A 16,528-nucleotide genomic window follows, 5' to 3' on the forward strand; every position below is an offset into this window, starting at 1 on the left:
CTAGGAGCAGAATTAGGCCATTCGGCCTATCTAGTCTACTCCGCCATGCAATCATGGCTGATCTATCTTTCCCTCTCAACCCTATTCTCCTGCCGTCTCCCCATAACCCGTAACACCCTTACTAATCAGGAATGTGTCAATCTCCACCATAAAAATATCTTTTGACAGCCCCCACAGCTGTCTGTGGCAATGAATTCAACAGATTCATCACCCTTTGACTAAAGACTTTCCTCATCTCCTTTCGAAAGGTACATCATTTTATTGAGGCTATGGCCTCTGGTCCTAGACTCTCCCACTAGTGGAAATATCCTCTCCAGATTCACTGAATCCAGGCCTTTCACTATTCGGTATTAGGGAATCCCCTTCAGTCAGAGATCTGTAGTAAACGTACAAAAGAACAGACATGACACATCACAAGAAATTCAACACAGGAAGTGCATTGAGGGAGCAAAATATTGTACATTATATTGAAATTGTCATTAACAAATCAAAATTTTGTCAACATTATTATTAAGTGACAAGATTTTTATTTAAAATATTGTCTCACAGCCACAAAAATTCTGATTGGAGTTGAAGGCATGGCATTATCCAATCAGCCATGGAATTTCCAGGAAGAATCATAAAGGATTCACAAATGGTACTGAAATTAAACTGTGGACTGTTAGATACTTCAGTATAATTTTGACTGTGTGCTCCATTATCAAATAATGCCATCTTAAGACGTTACATTATGGCTGCCCTTGTCTACTCAGGAGGATACAGAAGATAACAGGCACCAAAGAGGAACAGTGAGTTTTCTCTGTGGTCTGGGCAGCACTACTCTGTCAAATACCAAAGCAGATTAGTCCATTATTTAAATGCTGACTGTGGTATATTAAAAGGCTTAAACTGTATATGATGCAATTGTCTATAAAACACAGCAGTGAATACACACAAAAAGTTATCAATTGTCTTTAAGGAACCTTTTCTTGCGGTGCATAATATTTTAATGTGAAACTCCTATCCTACTTCCTGATGCATCAACTTATTTTAAAATGAATTCCTATCCTGAACAATACACAAATCCCAGTTCCCACAAAAGGTCAAAAAACATGTAATACATTACTTGCATCACTGCTTATCAGAGGACAATGGAAATTACAAAAATGCCCAAGGAAGGATAAATAAAAGGAACAAAAGGCAAGGTAGAATCATGAAATGAAAGATGAAGAAAAGTCAATACAGAAACAGAAAATTATTTAGACCAATAAATTAATTTAAAAAGCAAAGAAAAAAAATCTTCAATACATCTGCACTCCAAGAAATTAATGAAAGGCTATCAAAAGATAGGACAATAAGTAAAATAGAATGGCATAGAAGCAGCCAGCGTCTTATCTAATGATGAAAGGACACAAAATGCTGGAGTAAATCAGCAGATCAGGCAGCATCCCTGGAGAATATGGAGGTGAGGTTTTAGGTTGAGACACTTACCCATGTTCTCCAGGGATAATGCCTGACCCGCACTTGCTCCAGCACTCTGTGTCCTTACGTGCATTAAGCAACAGCTGCAGTTCTTTCTCTGTTATTTAATGACTAGACCAAGTCGACCTCTTGGGCCCATACCTCTCCTGCATTGGTGCAGCACCCTCTCCTTCCCCCCCCTACTACTCTCCCCCTCTCCCTCCCACTCCCTCCTCCCCCTCTCTCTGCCCCCTCCCACTCCCTCTCTCTGCCCCCTCCCACTCCCTCTCTCTGCCCCCTCCCACTCCCTCTCTCTGCCCCCTCCCACTCCCTCCCTCCCTCTCCCCCCTCCCTCCCTCTCCCCTCCTAGGAGATAGATTTAAACTTTAAAATGTGAATAACTTAAAAAATATAACACCGATTTCAATGAAACTTCTTCCATTAGCACCAAAGGGACGACGGTGAGTAAGGTGGGCCTAAAATTATCTTGCTATCGTGTACCGTTTTGGCCTTAGTTCAGGATCAAACAAACAAACAAGAGTTTTAGTATATAAATAGATGAAGCGGGCTTGGGGAGATGCATGGCCATACTCATGTTTCTAACATTTACATTCTTACAAGGGACAAGGAGCAAAGTAAACTGGAGCTGAGGCACATATCAACCATGATATCAAGGAATTGATAAATTTATGATGAGGGCTTTTTTTATTCCTAGTATTCCTAAAATCAGTCAAGTTTTTGAAATTGTTTTTACTAAAAATAGTGCTGACGCCAATACAATGAGGACTCAATGTAAATATTAAAGAAGACATACTGTTGACAATGCTGTGGAGAGTCAACTAATTATATTAGAGCACATGTGGTCACCAATAAAATGCTGCATTCAGTTGGCAAATAGGTTTCTACAGATCTCTAGTTAACTGAGAATCCACAGGCAATTGCTTTAAGTATTTTTTATGTGGGCAGTTAAATTGCCTACTGAAAAGTATTGAATGAAAAAGTGAAATATCATTGTGTTCTATTGAATCATAATGGTTATTTTATTTACTGCCAGGAAAATGATGCGTCAGGTTAGTTAGTGGAGGTCATTAATGGAGAAATTAGTTGACAAGCTATTAATCTCATTGTTTCTAAAATTGGCTCCCTTTCAGAAATCTCTTCAGAATTCAAAGCTGCCACACCCTGCACAGCAAATCTACTAGGAGATTCTGCCCCCAACTACTGACTGACAAATATTTCAAAGATCTTGCAATGATGGATTTTGCCATTTTACTGCATTTCAAACTATCAAATCACCCACATAAATTGCTACTGATATTTAGATCTTTTCAGTTCCTAGCTCCCTTGTAGTTTGATGATTGATATTCAGATTCGCTTCAATTCTTAATTTGACTTGGACACAAATCACAGTGCTTGTAACTTCAGTTGGGTTGCAACAACAAAGAGAGGTTTGACATGTTGAATGTTAGACACTTTACTTGCAAAAATACTCGTGGAAAGTCATTCAGAACAGACTCGAGCAATTCCAATCCAAATGTTCGGGTCATTTCAGTCATTCCCACCAACCAGTACGGAGCGTCTGCATTTACCAACTGGCATAAGTCCTGGAAAATTAAATTAAATGAATTAGGCAGCTGATGTCAAAGAAGAGCTCTTGCAATAACTGAATGAAATCGCATTAGCAGCAGACAATAACAGAGATTTATTCTGCGTGAATTAATAGATTTTTTCTAATCTGGTCAGTGCTATAATCTTTAATCGTGGAGTGCCCATGATATAAGTAATCTCTAAATGATGAAGGCTAGAGGTCTAACGTAGAACATTAAGCACAATCCTATGCAGCTGACCATTTTACAGGGCAAATCACAAGAATCTCTGAGCTGACACTACAAACAACTGCAGGAAGCGTTACCTGAAAGAGCATGTATGCATCTTTGGCACAGGGCCTCAGAGCACTGACTGTTCTTCTGTTGCTATTTCCTTGAACAACAGGAGGGTGAACGTCACCATCTGAAATAAACAAAGTCAAACACTCATTAGGATGTCGGCTTCCAGTATTTATACTATCCTGTTGTCCCTTTCCAATAATGTTTTTATGTATTCATTTTGGTTATCCGAGCATTGTTGGCAAAGCAAATCTGCTCACTTTCTAATACTTCGTTCAATATATTTTTTTACAGAGAGCAAGTGGATAATGTTTGGGCAAGCACTCAGACATGTTGCTACAAAATATTATATGGAGTGAAGAAACAACTTGCAGATCAAATTGGGGGCGGCACAGAGGTATAGCGGTAGAGCTGCTGCCTTACAGCGCCAGAGATCCGGGATCGATCCTGACTACGGCTGCTGTCTGTGCAGAGTTTGTACATTCTCCCTGTGAACGCGCAAGTTTTCTCCGGGTGCTCTGGTTTCCTCCCACACTCCAACGACGGTTTGTAGGTAAATTGGCATTGGTAAAATCGTAAACTGTCCCTAGTGTGTAGGATAGTGTTAGTGTACGAGGTGATTGCTGGTCAGCGTGGACTCGATGGGCCAAAGGGCCTGTTTCCACACTGTCTGTCTAAAGCCTAAAGTGTAAAAAGTATAAAGTCTAATCAAGACGGTTGACTATTTGGTCACAAGGCCTACTCATCGAGCTCTTTCTTAAATTAACTTACAAAACAGTGAAAAAAACTTTCTGGCAATGATATCAGTCAAAGACATCATGCTTTAGTTGACGAGGCCAGGCGACAACTCTCAGACACCTCCTCCTACTTATCCTTGGACCATGATCCCACAGATAAGCACCAGGCCTTAATCTCAAACACCATTATTGATTTCATCACTTATCGTTTCCCAGCCCCGCACGGCCCGTTTTTACCCTCTTCCCAAAATCCACAAACACAACTGCACCGGCAGACCCATTGCTTCTGCCTGCTCCTGTCCCACAGAACTGATTTCCACGTACCTCGATTCCATTCTATCCCCCCCTGGTCCAATCTCTCCCGATCTATGTCCAAGATACCATGCCCTTCGTCTCTTTCATGACTTCTAGAACCCCTACTCCCTCATCTTTAATATGCACGTTCAGTCACTCTACACCTCAATCCTCCACTAGGAAGGCCTTCAAGCTCTCCGTTTCTTCATCAACTGCAGAACCATCCAATTTCCCTCTACTAACACTCTACTCCACCTGGCTGAGCTGGTCCTCACCCTCAACAACTTCTCCTTTGACTCCTCCCACTCCCTCCAAGTCCAAGGTGTAGCTATGGGCACCCGCATGAGCCCCAGCTGTGCCTGCCTCTTTGTAGGGTAAGTTGAACAATCCCTGTTCCAGGCGTACACTGGCCCTATCCCAGCACTCTATCTCCGTTACATTGATGACTGCATTGGTGTTACCTCCTGCACCCATGCAGAACTCATGGACTCCATCAACTTCACCACCAATTTTCATCCTGCACTCAAATTTACTTGGACCATCTCCAACACCTCCCTTCCCTTTCTTGATTTTACAGTCTCCATCACAAGAAATAGACGATTGACTAACATCTAATACAAACCACTGACTTCCACAACTATCTTGACTACAATTCTTCCCACCCTGCTTCCTGCAAAGACTCTATCCCCCACTCTCAATTCCTCCGTCTACGCCGCATCTGCACCCAAGATGAGGTGTTCCATACTAGAACTACCGAGATGTCCTCTTTCTTTAGGGAACGGGGGTTCCCCTCTCCCACCATAGATGAGGCCCTCACTCGTGCCTTCTCGGTACCCCGCAGCTCCGCCCTTGCTTCCCCTCCCCCTAGTCGCAACAGTGACAAGAGTCCCCCTAGTCCTTACATTCCACCCCATCAGCCATCGCATATAATACAATTCTCTGAAAATTTCTGTCACCTCCGACAGGGTCCCACCACTAGCCACATTTTCCCATCTCCACCTCTTCCTGCCTTCCGCAGAGACCGTTCCCTCCGAAACTCCCTGGTTAACTCATCCCTTCCCACCCAAACCACCCCCTCCCCAGGTACCTTCCCCAGCAACCGTAGAAGATGCAACACCTGTCGCTATACCTCCTCCCTTGACTCTGTCTAGCGACCCCCGTTAGTCCTTTCAGGTGAGGCAGAGGTTCACTTGCACCTCCTCCAACCTCATCCACTGTATCTATTGTTCAAGATGTGGACTCTTATACATCAGCAAGACCAAACACAGACTGAGCGATCATTTTGCAGAACACCTTCGTTCAGCCCGCCTGAACCAACCATGATCTCCTGGTTGCTGGAAACTTTAATTCTCCTTTCCATTCCTACACAGACCTTTCTGTCCTCGGTCTCCTCCATTGTCAGAGTGAGGCTAAACGCAAATTGGAGGAACAGCATCTCATATTTCGCTTGGGCAGCTCGCAGCCCAGTGGTATGAATATTGATTTCTCTCACTTCAAGTTGCCCCGGCATTCCCTCTCTCTCTATCCCTCCCCCACCCAAGTCGCACTAGCTTCTCGTTTTCACCCTACAAACTGCTAACAATGGCCTGTTTCCTTTATTACCGTTACTTTTTTTGCATATCTTTCATTCATTGTTCTTTATCTCTCCACATCACCATCTATATCTCTCATTTCCTTTATCCCTAAGCAGTCTGAAGAAGGGTCACCCATTCTTTCTCTCCAGAGATGCTGCCTGTCCCATTGAGTTACTCCAGCTTTTTGTGTCGCTCTTCAGTTTAAACCAGCATCTGTAGTTCCTTCTTACACATGGTACCCCATGTACATAGGTATAAAATTTGTGGCCATCCATTCACAAAACAACCCTACAGAGGAGTGCAAAGTCCTGTTGGATCAAATGCTCATTATGCCCATTCCAGTATCTAGATGGAGTGTTCGGCTGGACACACTACGACCAGTGGGTTGTGGCCTGTTGAGAGTAGCTGCCGCTGAACTCGGCCCTCCTTGTCCCTGAAAGCCTGTGGAGCCATTGGCGATGATGGACACAGGGCCCGTGGCCAGGGTTGGCCGGGCCGAGAAGTCCTGGCGGTTGGGCAGAGGAGAGGCAGTTGGGTGGAGGATGGTCCATGGAGAGGTGGTCGGGCCAGGCTACTGAGAACAAAGAGGGAAGGGGGGGGGGGGGGGGGGGGGAAGTAATACCGACAACACAGAGGCACCAAGATGACTTTAAGAAGCAATTTTGTAACATTGTCAGTGACAGAAACGTGGCGTCTCTTATGTGTACTTTGTATATTGTATGCAAAAATTTCACCATACGCGAGTACATGTGACAATAAAGAATCACTGAATTATTGAATTTGTTCCTGTGATACAGTGATACTGGCAATGAGCAGTTACAAGCAGTAAATATGTTAACCAACCTTTGTGTTGCTCATCTTCAGCATCCAATCGCTCGAAGACAACTGTAACAACTTGGCGTACCGTTGCGGCTGCCGTATTATTGGTGATAGTGTCTTTGGTAAAATGCAGTCGAAAGCAGAGTACAATTGCCTGGAAGAAATTGCAAATGCAAATTTCAGAGTTTTAAGGAAGGTTAATCTACAAACATGCCATGCTTATAAAATTAATAGAGATCTTGCTTGAATTGGAATGGTTATTGATATACGCATATCATTTCATGAGGCACGGTGGCGCAGCGGTAGAGTTGCTGCCTTACAGCGAATGCAGCGCCGGAGACTCAGGTTCGATCCTGACTACGGGCGCCGTCTGTACGGAGTTTGTACGTTCTGCCCGTGACCTGCGTGGGTTCTCTCCGAGATCTTCGGTTTCCTCCCACACTCCAAAGACGTACAGGTATGTAGGTTAATTGGCTGGGCAAATGTTTAAAAAAATTGTCCCCAGTAGGTGTAGGATAGTGTTTGAAAACGAATCACCTTGGATGGCTTTTTGATGAATGTCTAAAGTGTCACAGCACAATTATTTTGGACGATGACTCATTTCTCACTTGTACATATACATCCTTTGCTATTAACATTATTAATAACTAAGTAAATTAAAAAGAATAGACGTGGGAGGAAAAGATGATCAAAAAATATTATACAAATAGTTCAAGGGAAACAAATGGCTAAATGTGGGTATTAAAAATATAGACTATCGGTGAATACAATATATCCCAATATTAGAACTATTTTTGCACATTTAGTTTAAATACAACAGTCCAAGATTAACAACTTGGAGCTTTTGTCAATATATTCAATGAGGTCAATTTACCTGGATCCATACCCTTTCCTTTGGCCATCTTTTAAGGTTATATGGCGGCATGATGCACAGCGGTAGAGTTGCTACCTCACAGCACCAGACACCCGCGTTCAATACTGACTATGGATGCTAACTGTACAGAGTTGGAACGTTCTCCTTGTGACCGCGTGGGTTTTCCCCGGGAGCTCCAGCTTCCTCCCACTCTCCAAAGATGTACAGGTTTGTAGGTTAATTTGGCTTCTGTAAAAATTGTATGTTGTTCCCTGGTGCATAGGAAAGTGCTAGTGTACAGAGATTGCTGTTCGGCACGGACTCGGTGGGCCGAAGGATCTGTTTCGTGCTGTATCTCTAAACTGAACTAATAAATGCAGTCAAAGTCGAGCTGAAGTACGATTAGTCTGCATCTACTTATGTTACACCTGATGGGGAGTCGCAGAGAAGATGCTGGGCACCAGACACTGAACTTTTTCATTAGTGCCATCATCTGTTGCCTTATCGTTAATGGAAACGCAGTCAATAATTATACTTTAGGAAGTAATGTTTATTCTATACTTTAGCAAAAATGTGCAAAAGCTTTGAAAGGATAAGTGAAAAGAGGTTTTGCCACACGTCATTAAAATTCACAACTACTTCTGTAGTTAGAATTTATTTCTGACAACATTCTCTATTTTCAGGAAAAAATGTGAAAAGAATGTGGATTTGGCGGCGAACTAAAAACAATAAATGTAAGTCAGGTTAAAACCAAAAACGTGTGCAGACGACAGTGAGAAAATTTGGCTGTCATGATCAGTATTCTCTGAGGCAAAATAGTCTCATGCCCTTGAGAATATTTACCTGGACTATGGAATGGCAGAACAGGAATAGAAATTCTACAAACGTCAGAACTGTCCAATGATGCATCAAACCAAACTGAACTAGCCCTTGCAAGCATCAGCTGCACCACTGTGCTGAATCAACAAACTTCACAGGTAAAGATCACGTGGAGCTATTTTCAGTTGTGACGGGATTGGCAATGCTCCCAAGCTCCACATAGTTCAACTGTAAACATAAGATCTTTGCCACCAGTCACATCAACGAATTTAAAGGCTCACTAATTTAATCATAGTTCCATAGGAACTTGGACATGAGATCAACCTTAAATAAAACAGCAATACGGATTGCAAAACATTGATTTTACACATGAAATGCGAAAAGTTGCTGCATATATTTTCTTTGAAACACTAAAAGATGCACCAATTTCTTATAACCGGGAGATTGAGGAAACAATTTGATCATATTAGCAAATGAGACAAAAAGTAAATGGCAGTATCCCACCTTCATGTCTTCAATTTCACTTACTCCACCCATCTGCCAATCAAAGCCCCATCATTTGCATCCACCTATCACTTGCCGGGCTTGTCCCACCCAGCCTCTCGTTTCCAGCTTTCTCCTTCCTGCTCCCATCAGTTTGAAGGGGCCTGACCTGAAACATTGCCTGTCCATTCCCTCCACAGATGCTGTCTGCATTCCTCCAGCACTTTGTGTTTTGATCAAGGTTCCTGGATCTGCAGCTTCTCGGGTCTACATACCTTTTCTTTTGCAAAGGTGACTATGGCTCAGCAAGGTCTTAAGCATGGATCGCATATGGAACAATTTACACGGGCTGGTTAGAATCTTCGTTCATGCTCAATGAAGGCAAATAATTCCTCTTGCTTTCCTTTCAAAAATGTTATGACCCGTCTCAATAAATTGACAGACACACAGAAAATTGACACCACATTCATATATTGGAATTTCGACAATATTGTCGTTCATAAATTATAGGGGCAGAATTGGGCCATTCAGTCAATCAAGTCTACTCCACCATTCAATCATGGCTAAACTATCTTTTCCTCTCAACCTCATTCTTCTCCCCATAGCCCCCTGTACTAACCAAGAATCTATCAATCTCAGTCTTAAAAATATCCATTGAACGCGTCCACAGCCTCCTATGGCCATGAATTCCATAGATTTACCACTCTCTGACTAAAGAGACTCCTCTTCACCTCCTTTCTAATGGTACATCCTTTTATTCTGAGGATACGGCCTCTGGTCCTAGACTTCCACTAGTGGAAACAACTTCTCCATATCAACTCTATCCAGACCTTTCACTATTCGGTAAGTTTCAATGAGGTCTCCCCTCATCCTTCTAAACTGTTGTTTAAATTTCCATTTAAATTGTCAGCTTATTGTTGAGATATAATTTTCCATTGATATAATTTTCTTGTCCAAACTTCTCTGAGAATTTATATCTACTGAAATAAGGGTTTCAAGAAAAATGTTAATCCCCCCCCCCCCTCCCGGGGAAGACTTACGGCTCAAGAAAATACAACATTGTGTAATTTCAAATAACTTTAAGGTCATCATTTCACATGATTATCAATTATTGAGCACCCTTCTTCTCTCAGTCCCATTGAAGAGCATGTGACAGTTCCTTTACCTTAGAGAGGGATTCATCGTGCACCACAGTGTTTGTTGTCAAAAGGACCAGGACTGTTTGAAGAAGCTTGAGTTCCTCCAGGCCATTTTCCATCAACTGCCACAGCATGTTAATGATATTCCCAGCTGCACCCTATTGAACATACACCAACCAGATAGTGAGGAGTGTATTCAGTTTTATGGCAAAACACATCTAGCAGCTAAAATGGATATAGAATATTAAGGAATTTAGATGTTCTCAATTCTCATTTGCATCTTCTCATTTGCAATTTTTATTTTTACCATATTTTGTTGCAACTCAATACAGTGTTTCAAGAGATTATGTTAACATTGGGAGAATGCTGCCCGCAAAATAAAGTTAAAACTTTAAAGAATAAAAACAAATACTGGAAATGTTTATCGGATCAAGTTACACCAGGAGGCTCTGTAATACTGCAATGCAGGAGAGAGGGTAGACTATAACATCAGGTCTCATGTGAAAGGCTGCACAGTCAGGGGATTTTTGCCTGTGCCAAAAGTGACATTACAGGTCGTTAAAATAATAAATAGTTCAAAAAAGTGGACACAGATGTTGTTTGCAATTTTCTGGAGGCTGGGTCAGATGCATTAAAAATCCACGTGGCATGTGAAGGAGAAAGCAATGGAAAATAGCCGCGATAGACTGAGATGCTACTACGTAAGAGAAAGCTAGCAAGGAGCACAAATACAAGCATAGACCAGATGCATTAACCATTCATGTAATTTCTCAGTGAGGGTTAAAGACTCCTGAAAACAACTATGCATTTCTACTTTGTTTCATAATCGATTGATCGCAAGAAAATTCTGCCTTTAATAATTATAAATGTTTTGCACAACAGGGTGCCACAAGTCTTGTCATGAAATGCTTCTGACTATTAAATGCAGCCAAACAAATTACTTTTTTGCAAGTATCTAATACAGTTGATTTTCAACATACCTCTGAAACTACCTCATGAGACATGAGCCTCTGAATTGCCGACAGACATAACTGAGCAATCTTGGGTTCCTTGGTTCCACATCCCATGAGCAATGGCTGGACAACCTCGGAGCTACTTTCCTTAAGTGCTGGTAAGGGACAATGAACATTATTTAAAGTAATATGCAACTTATTCAGATTTCTTGTTAGCATTCATTTAGAGCTAGACCGACAACCCAGATCCTAATACATTTAATCAGAAGCACAAAATTAAAGATGTCCAATAGAAGCATATAGTAAGCAGACCATTTTTTTGAGTTTTGTTGGAAGTTCCACCAGAAATCCATACTATACTGATGGGTGTGTGAAACAAAGGTATATGTTCCAACTTTTCAGCACATCAGAGTGGAGGTGTGCATACAACAATGTTTCAATGCGGTGAGATGATCTGGGGCTTAATTTTGTGGTGGTTCCATTCATGTAAGTTCTTTCAGAGTTCAGCTGTGTTTGGAAAATTTGGCTACCTTCAATTATTAACATAAAGCTTCAGTCAAGACACGCATCAATGTTTAGCCTCTAAAGTGCAAGTAACCTGAAAGGTGTTGATGGCAACACGTATATATTCAAACATTTGCTTGTCAAGTCATTAGCATCTCTCCACCGACCAATGCATATCAGAAGTAACTGAGAAGGGTCTCGATCCGAAACGTCACCCATTTCTTCTCTCCCGAGATGCTGCCTGATCCGCTGAGTTACTCCAGCATTTTGTCTACCTCAGAAGTAACTGAAGTATTTGGGGCGGCACGGTGGTGCAGCGGTAGAGTTGCTGCCTTACAGCGAATGCAGCGCCAGAGACCCGGGTTCGATACCGACTACGGGTGCTTTTTGTACGGAGTTTGTACATTTTCTCCGTGACCTGCATGGGTTTTCTCTGAGATCTTCGGTTTCCTCCCACACTCCAAAGATGTAGAGGTATGTAGGTTAATTGGCTTGGCCAATGTAAAGATTGTCCCTAATGGGTATCGGATAGTGTTAATGTGCGGGGATCTCTGGTCGGCACGGACCCGGTGGGCCAAAAGGGCCTGTTTCCGCGCTGTATCTCTAAACTAAATTAAGCTAAAAGTGGTTGGTTTCTGCACATGCAGTTTGAAACCTACCACTGACATTCTCAAAGCAAAGCAAATGAAATTATAAATTCGGCATGGGTGCCATTTTTTGCTGGTGTGGGCGTTAGAAAACAAAATTTTCCCAAGGAGACGATCTTCACGGGTGGTATTCTTTCATGTTTTAATGGTCAAAACATGTTTAAAACGCAGTGCAGACTTGGCAAAAGGGGCACGACTATCCACATTTCATATCTGCATATTTCAAAGAGCAGTGTTTTTAATGCAGACTTTGTGGATTTTATTAAGGGTTTTGACACAATACAACATAGCAGGCTGCTCAAAGGAGTAAAAACAAATACTTAATTGGATTCAAAATTGGCAGGGAATGTTTTTACATCTAGAAGCTTGTTACCAGTAGGATCCCACAGAACTCCATACTTGGTAGACTCTGGTTTCAGCACAGCATGGAATTCTGGTGGACACAAAATGCTGGGTAACTCAGCGGGACAGGCAGCATCTCAGGAGAAAAGGAATGGGTAACGTTTCGGGTCGAGACCCTGCTTCAGACTGTGTGTCAGGGGAAAGGAAAACGAGAGATATAGACGGCTATATAGAACAAAGAAATGAAAGATATGCAAAAAAGTAACGGTCATCAAGGAAATGGTCCATTGTTAGCTGTGGGATAGGTGAAAATGAGTGAAACAATGAAACTCAACAGGACGACAGTGAAACTAGTATGACGACTAGGGTGGGGGAGGAAGGGAGAGAGAGAGGGGATGCAAGGGTTACTTCTCTAAGTTAGAGAAATCATTATTCATATCGCTGGGCTGTAAGCTGCCCAAGCGAAATATGAGGCTCCAAATTTACATTTGGAGGAACAATTTGTGCAAATTGGAGGAACAGCAAGGATGGGAAAGTGTGATTGTGCACTTGGAAGGAGGGTGAAAGTCAGGTTGCATATGTTAACAGAAGAGCCTGTGCCCTCTTGTACAACCCATATGGTTCTTGACGGAAATTATCTCTATTTTCTAAAACAGTGGTTCAATATTAAATCTACATTGAATTATTTTATGGAAGTCTATGAAATGTTCTAAAACCTGTGGTGCACTTGATGATATTCACTTTTAATACAGTTGGCCTTATGGAGAAATTATACTGAAATTTAAGGCTAAAGCTAATACATCTATGTTCAAAGCTTTGCACATATCTTGCTACAAAATGACGTCCGATGTTGAGTAATCATTTTATTAAACTAAATATGCTTTACAAAGTTGACACCTACCTGCCAAAATATCTGTATTTCGAGCTGCTATAGTTTTAACCTTCACGATTCCTGATTCAGCAGCCTGGTAAAAACAGATAAAACAGACTTATAAAAATAGGTAGCTAATGATACAACCATTTCAGACATTCCATGTATGGCGTGTTGCATTATTCCTGTCAGTAGTTTTGACAAGTATGGACATTTAAAGCCTCCAACGTCACAAGGGCCGAGAAGGGTAATGCTCGAGGGATGAGGAAAGCTGTTCCTGGCTCCTCCCAAGGTTTACCCCACATGTCCCAATATTTGTTATATCTTCAATTTTATACATTTTTTTTGCTGGTGAAAAAAGATCAATAAAATATTTTGATGACCATTTCATAGACGTACAGACGTCCAAAGACGTACAGGTATGTAGGTTAATTGGCTGGGTAAATGTAAAAAAAAAAATTGTCCCTAGTGGGTGTAGGATAGTGTTAATGTACGGGGATCGCTGGGCGGCACGGACTTGGTGGGCCGAAAAGGCCTGTTTCCGGCTGTATGTATATGATATGATATGATATGATAGGTCTATCAAAATTTGCAACTGTTTTCAAAGATTCTGGTATCTGCATCTCAACAGTAATACAGTTAAGGGATATATCTTGAGCCTTTTGGCAGAAGATTCCCTAACTGGTGCAAGTATAAATCCATGTTATAATAGATGGACCGCTGCAACAATAATCCTAGCTCAGACTTTTATCCAGTGGGATTTAAGATTCCAGATACCAAGCTGGGTAAGTTGGGTTGGGAATCCACGGTTGTCATTGCCACCAGATATTGAACGCTGAATCTCATGGCCTATCATAACAATAAATAATTTCTTCCAACTCTGCTTTCTTGTTGCAGCCAATTATCAGTCTACACCACATTGCCTCCAATCATTAATTTATGCATGAGCCTCTGAAATGGTACCTTGACTTTTGGGTCCAAATACACTGCTAAGTCTAAACACACAGATTCCCCTTCATTAATGCAACCACAAAGAAAACCATGTGGACTGAGCTGAATTAGATTTAGCTTTCTTAAATGGAGACAGGGTGATGCTGGAATCTTGAGCAAAACACAAAGAGCTGGAGGAACTCAGCAGGTCAGGCAACATCTGTGGAGGAAATGGACAAGCAACACTTCGACTCAAAATGCCTTTGTGTCCATTCTCTCTATACATTTTGCCTGACCCACTGAGTTCCTCCAGAACTGTGTTTTGCTCAGCTTACCTAAATAATTGGCTATTTCCTCATATTATTGATTATTGCCATCAATAGATGCAAACTAACTGACTTATAGTTTCGTCTTCAGTCTTCCTCCCTTGTTGAACAAGGGAGCCACAATGGTCGTTATTCTTCTAGAACTTAGCAAACTTTGAAATATTTCAGTGTCCACATTCTCTGCATTATCGCACAAACTAAACATTCCATGCTTTTGAATCTCAAGAGGAGTCCCGACCCGAAACATTACCTATTTTTTTTCCTCCAGAGATGCTGCCTGACCCACTGAGTTACTCCAGCACTGTAACCAGTCCATGCTCATTACTAGTTTCATTGTCACTAGGATGTGCAGAACACTTTCTCTGTACCAGATGCTACATTGCAGTGTTAATAATTAGTAAATATGGCAAATTTGTAGAAAGGCTTATTTTATATCACTATGATCAACCAGATTTCACTGGATTAACCACTGAAAATTTTATCTCCGAATGCAAAGATGATGATCATTCGCTCTATTTTAGCAGCTTTCACTATCTGAAAGCAATAATAAACTTTGAAGATCAAGGCCTCGAATAAAACAAGCAGCCAAATTTCTACTCGCAGTGCTAACCAACTTCCTGTGTGCATCTGAGACAGACGACTTAAAACACAGGCTTCTCAAAGCACTGGAAAATACCAATAACATTCTGCAGAGTCTTCCAAATCCACTATCACGATAAGCCATTCAATTGGTCTGTGCTCAATAGAGAAATTATGGGCCGAAGGGTCTGTTCCTGTGGTGTACTGCTCTATGGTGCATCAATGATGTTCAATGCCAATACTAGTGGTCTCCCCCTGCTATCACCCACAGCTCTAATTACATAAAATCTTTTCTGATGGGCAATTTATACCCATTTATACTCCAAATTCTTTCAGCTCCCCAAGAGCCAAAGGAATAGGTTATTCTTAAAGCTCATGAAAATATAAGCAACATCCTTGCCAACTCATGGGAATTCACAGCCCATGACTTGGCAAATTGGATAAAGACTATTCCAGGTGACACAAAGAATTTCACATATACATTAATAGGAAGCCCATATAAAAGCCTAGTTTATCTTATTTATTGTCACGTGTACCGAGGTACAGTCAAGCCATCCACAGCGTACAGATACAGAATAAAGCGAATAACGCTTAGTGCAACATAAACTCCAGTAAAAGATGATTAAAGTCCGAAGGTCTCCAATGATGTAGATGGTAGGTCAGGACAGCTCTCTAGTTGGTGATAGGATGATGGTACAGTTGCCTGATAACAGCTGTAAAGAAACTGTCCCTGAATCTGGAGGTGTGTTTGCACACTTCTGTATCTCTTGCCTGATGGGAGAGAGAAGACCAGAAGAACCACACCACCCTGCATCCACTTGCACTGTCAAACATCACCTGCTCCATCTACTGCTGGGTCTGCTGATTCCCATTTCAGAATTCACTGAGTGAGCAAGTTATCCTTGACCTTGACAGACCACCTAAGATGAAAACTTTAGATGTGTATTTTTCTTGCCATTTACTAAAGCAGCTAATCTGTGATAAATGACAACCAGATTTACTCAATTTTGTTTATTTTGCTTATTTTAATTACTTGGCAATAGCTGGGCATTCTATGTAGGTTCACTTGTTTCATTATTCCTGAATGGTATGTACAAAAACAGACATTGCACCCTCAAGACGGGCTCTTAGCAAACATTAAAAGGAGTTAAAGAGATAACTAAAGATTTCAGGTTTCTGTAACATGTTGCTGCTTTAACTCAATCTTTTTTTAAAAAGTTAAAAAAGTGTACAATTTCAAAGGCACACAAAAAGTTACTGTCTAATATTTGATAAAATGATTTCCTAATTTGTCGATTCATGTTAAATCAGATTGCACGAACGTTACCTGTG

At 41.5% G+C, this 16,528-nt stretch overlaps 1 protein-coding gene across 3 annotated transcripts in view; it reads right to left on the reverse strand.

Annotated features, from left to right (window-relative positions):
- The window catches only part of mon2 (MON2 homolog, regulator of endosome-to-Golgi trafficking), a 103,012-nt gene that overhangs the window by 61,936 nt on the left and 24,548 nt on the right, over window positions 1-16,528 (reverse strand). For all 3 annotated transcript variants that reach the window (XM_078417264.1, XM_078417263.1, XM_078417265.1), the window contains exons 2-7: window positions 13,392-13,455; window positions 11,025-11,152; window positions 10,071-10,202; window positions 6,775-6,904; window positions 3,353-3,450; window positions 2,919-3,044 (exon numbers count right to left, since the gene is read on the reverse strand). In XM_078417264.1, coding sequence (XP_078273390.1) covers window positions 2,919-3,044; window positions 3,353-3,450; window positions 6,775-6,904; window positions 10,071-10,202; window positions 11,025-11,152; window positions 13,392-13,455 — 678 coding nt within the window. The remainder of the gene's footprint in view (window positions 1-2,918; window positions 3,045-3,352; window positions 3,451-6,774; window positions 6,905-10,070; window positions 10,203-11,024; window positions 11,153-13,391; window positions 13,456-16,528) is intronic.

The sequence above is a fragment of the Rhinoraja longicauda genome, chromosome 20, assembly GCF_053455715.1.
Source record: "Rhinoraja longicauda isolate Sanriku21f chromosome 20, sRhiLon1.1, whole genome shotgun sequence".
Classification (NCBI taxonomy): Eukaryota; Metazoa; Chordata; class Chondrichthyes; order Rajiformes; family Arhynchobatidae; genus Rhinoraja; species Rhinoraja longicauda.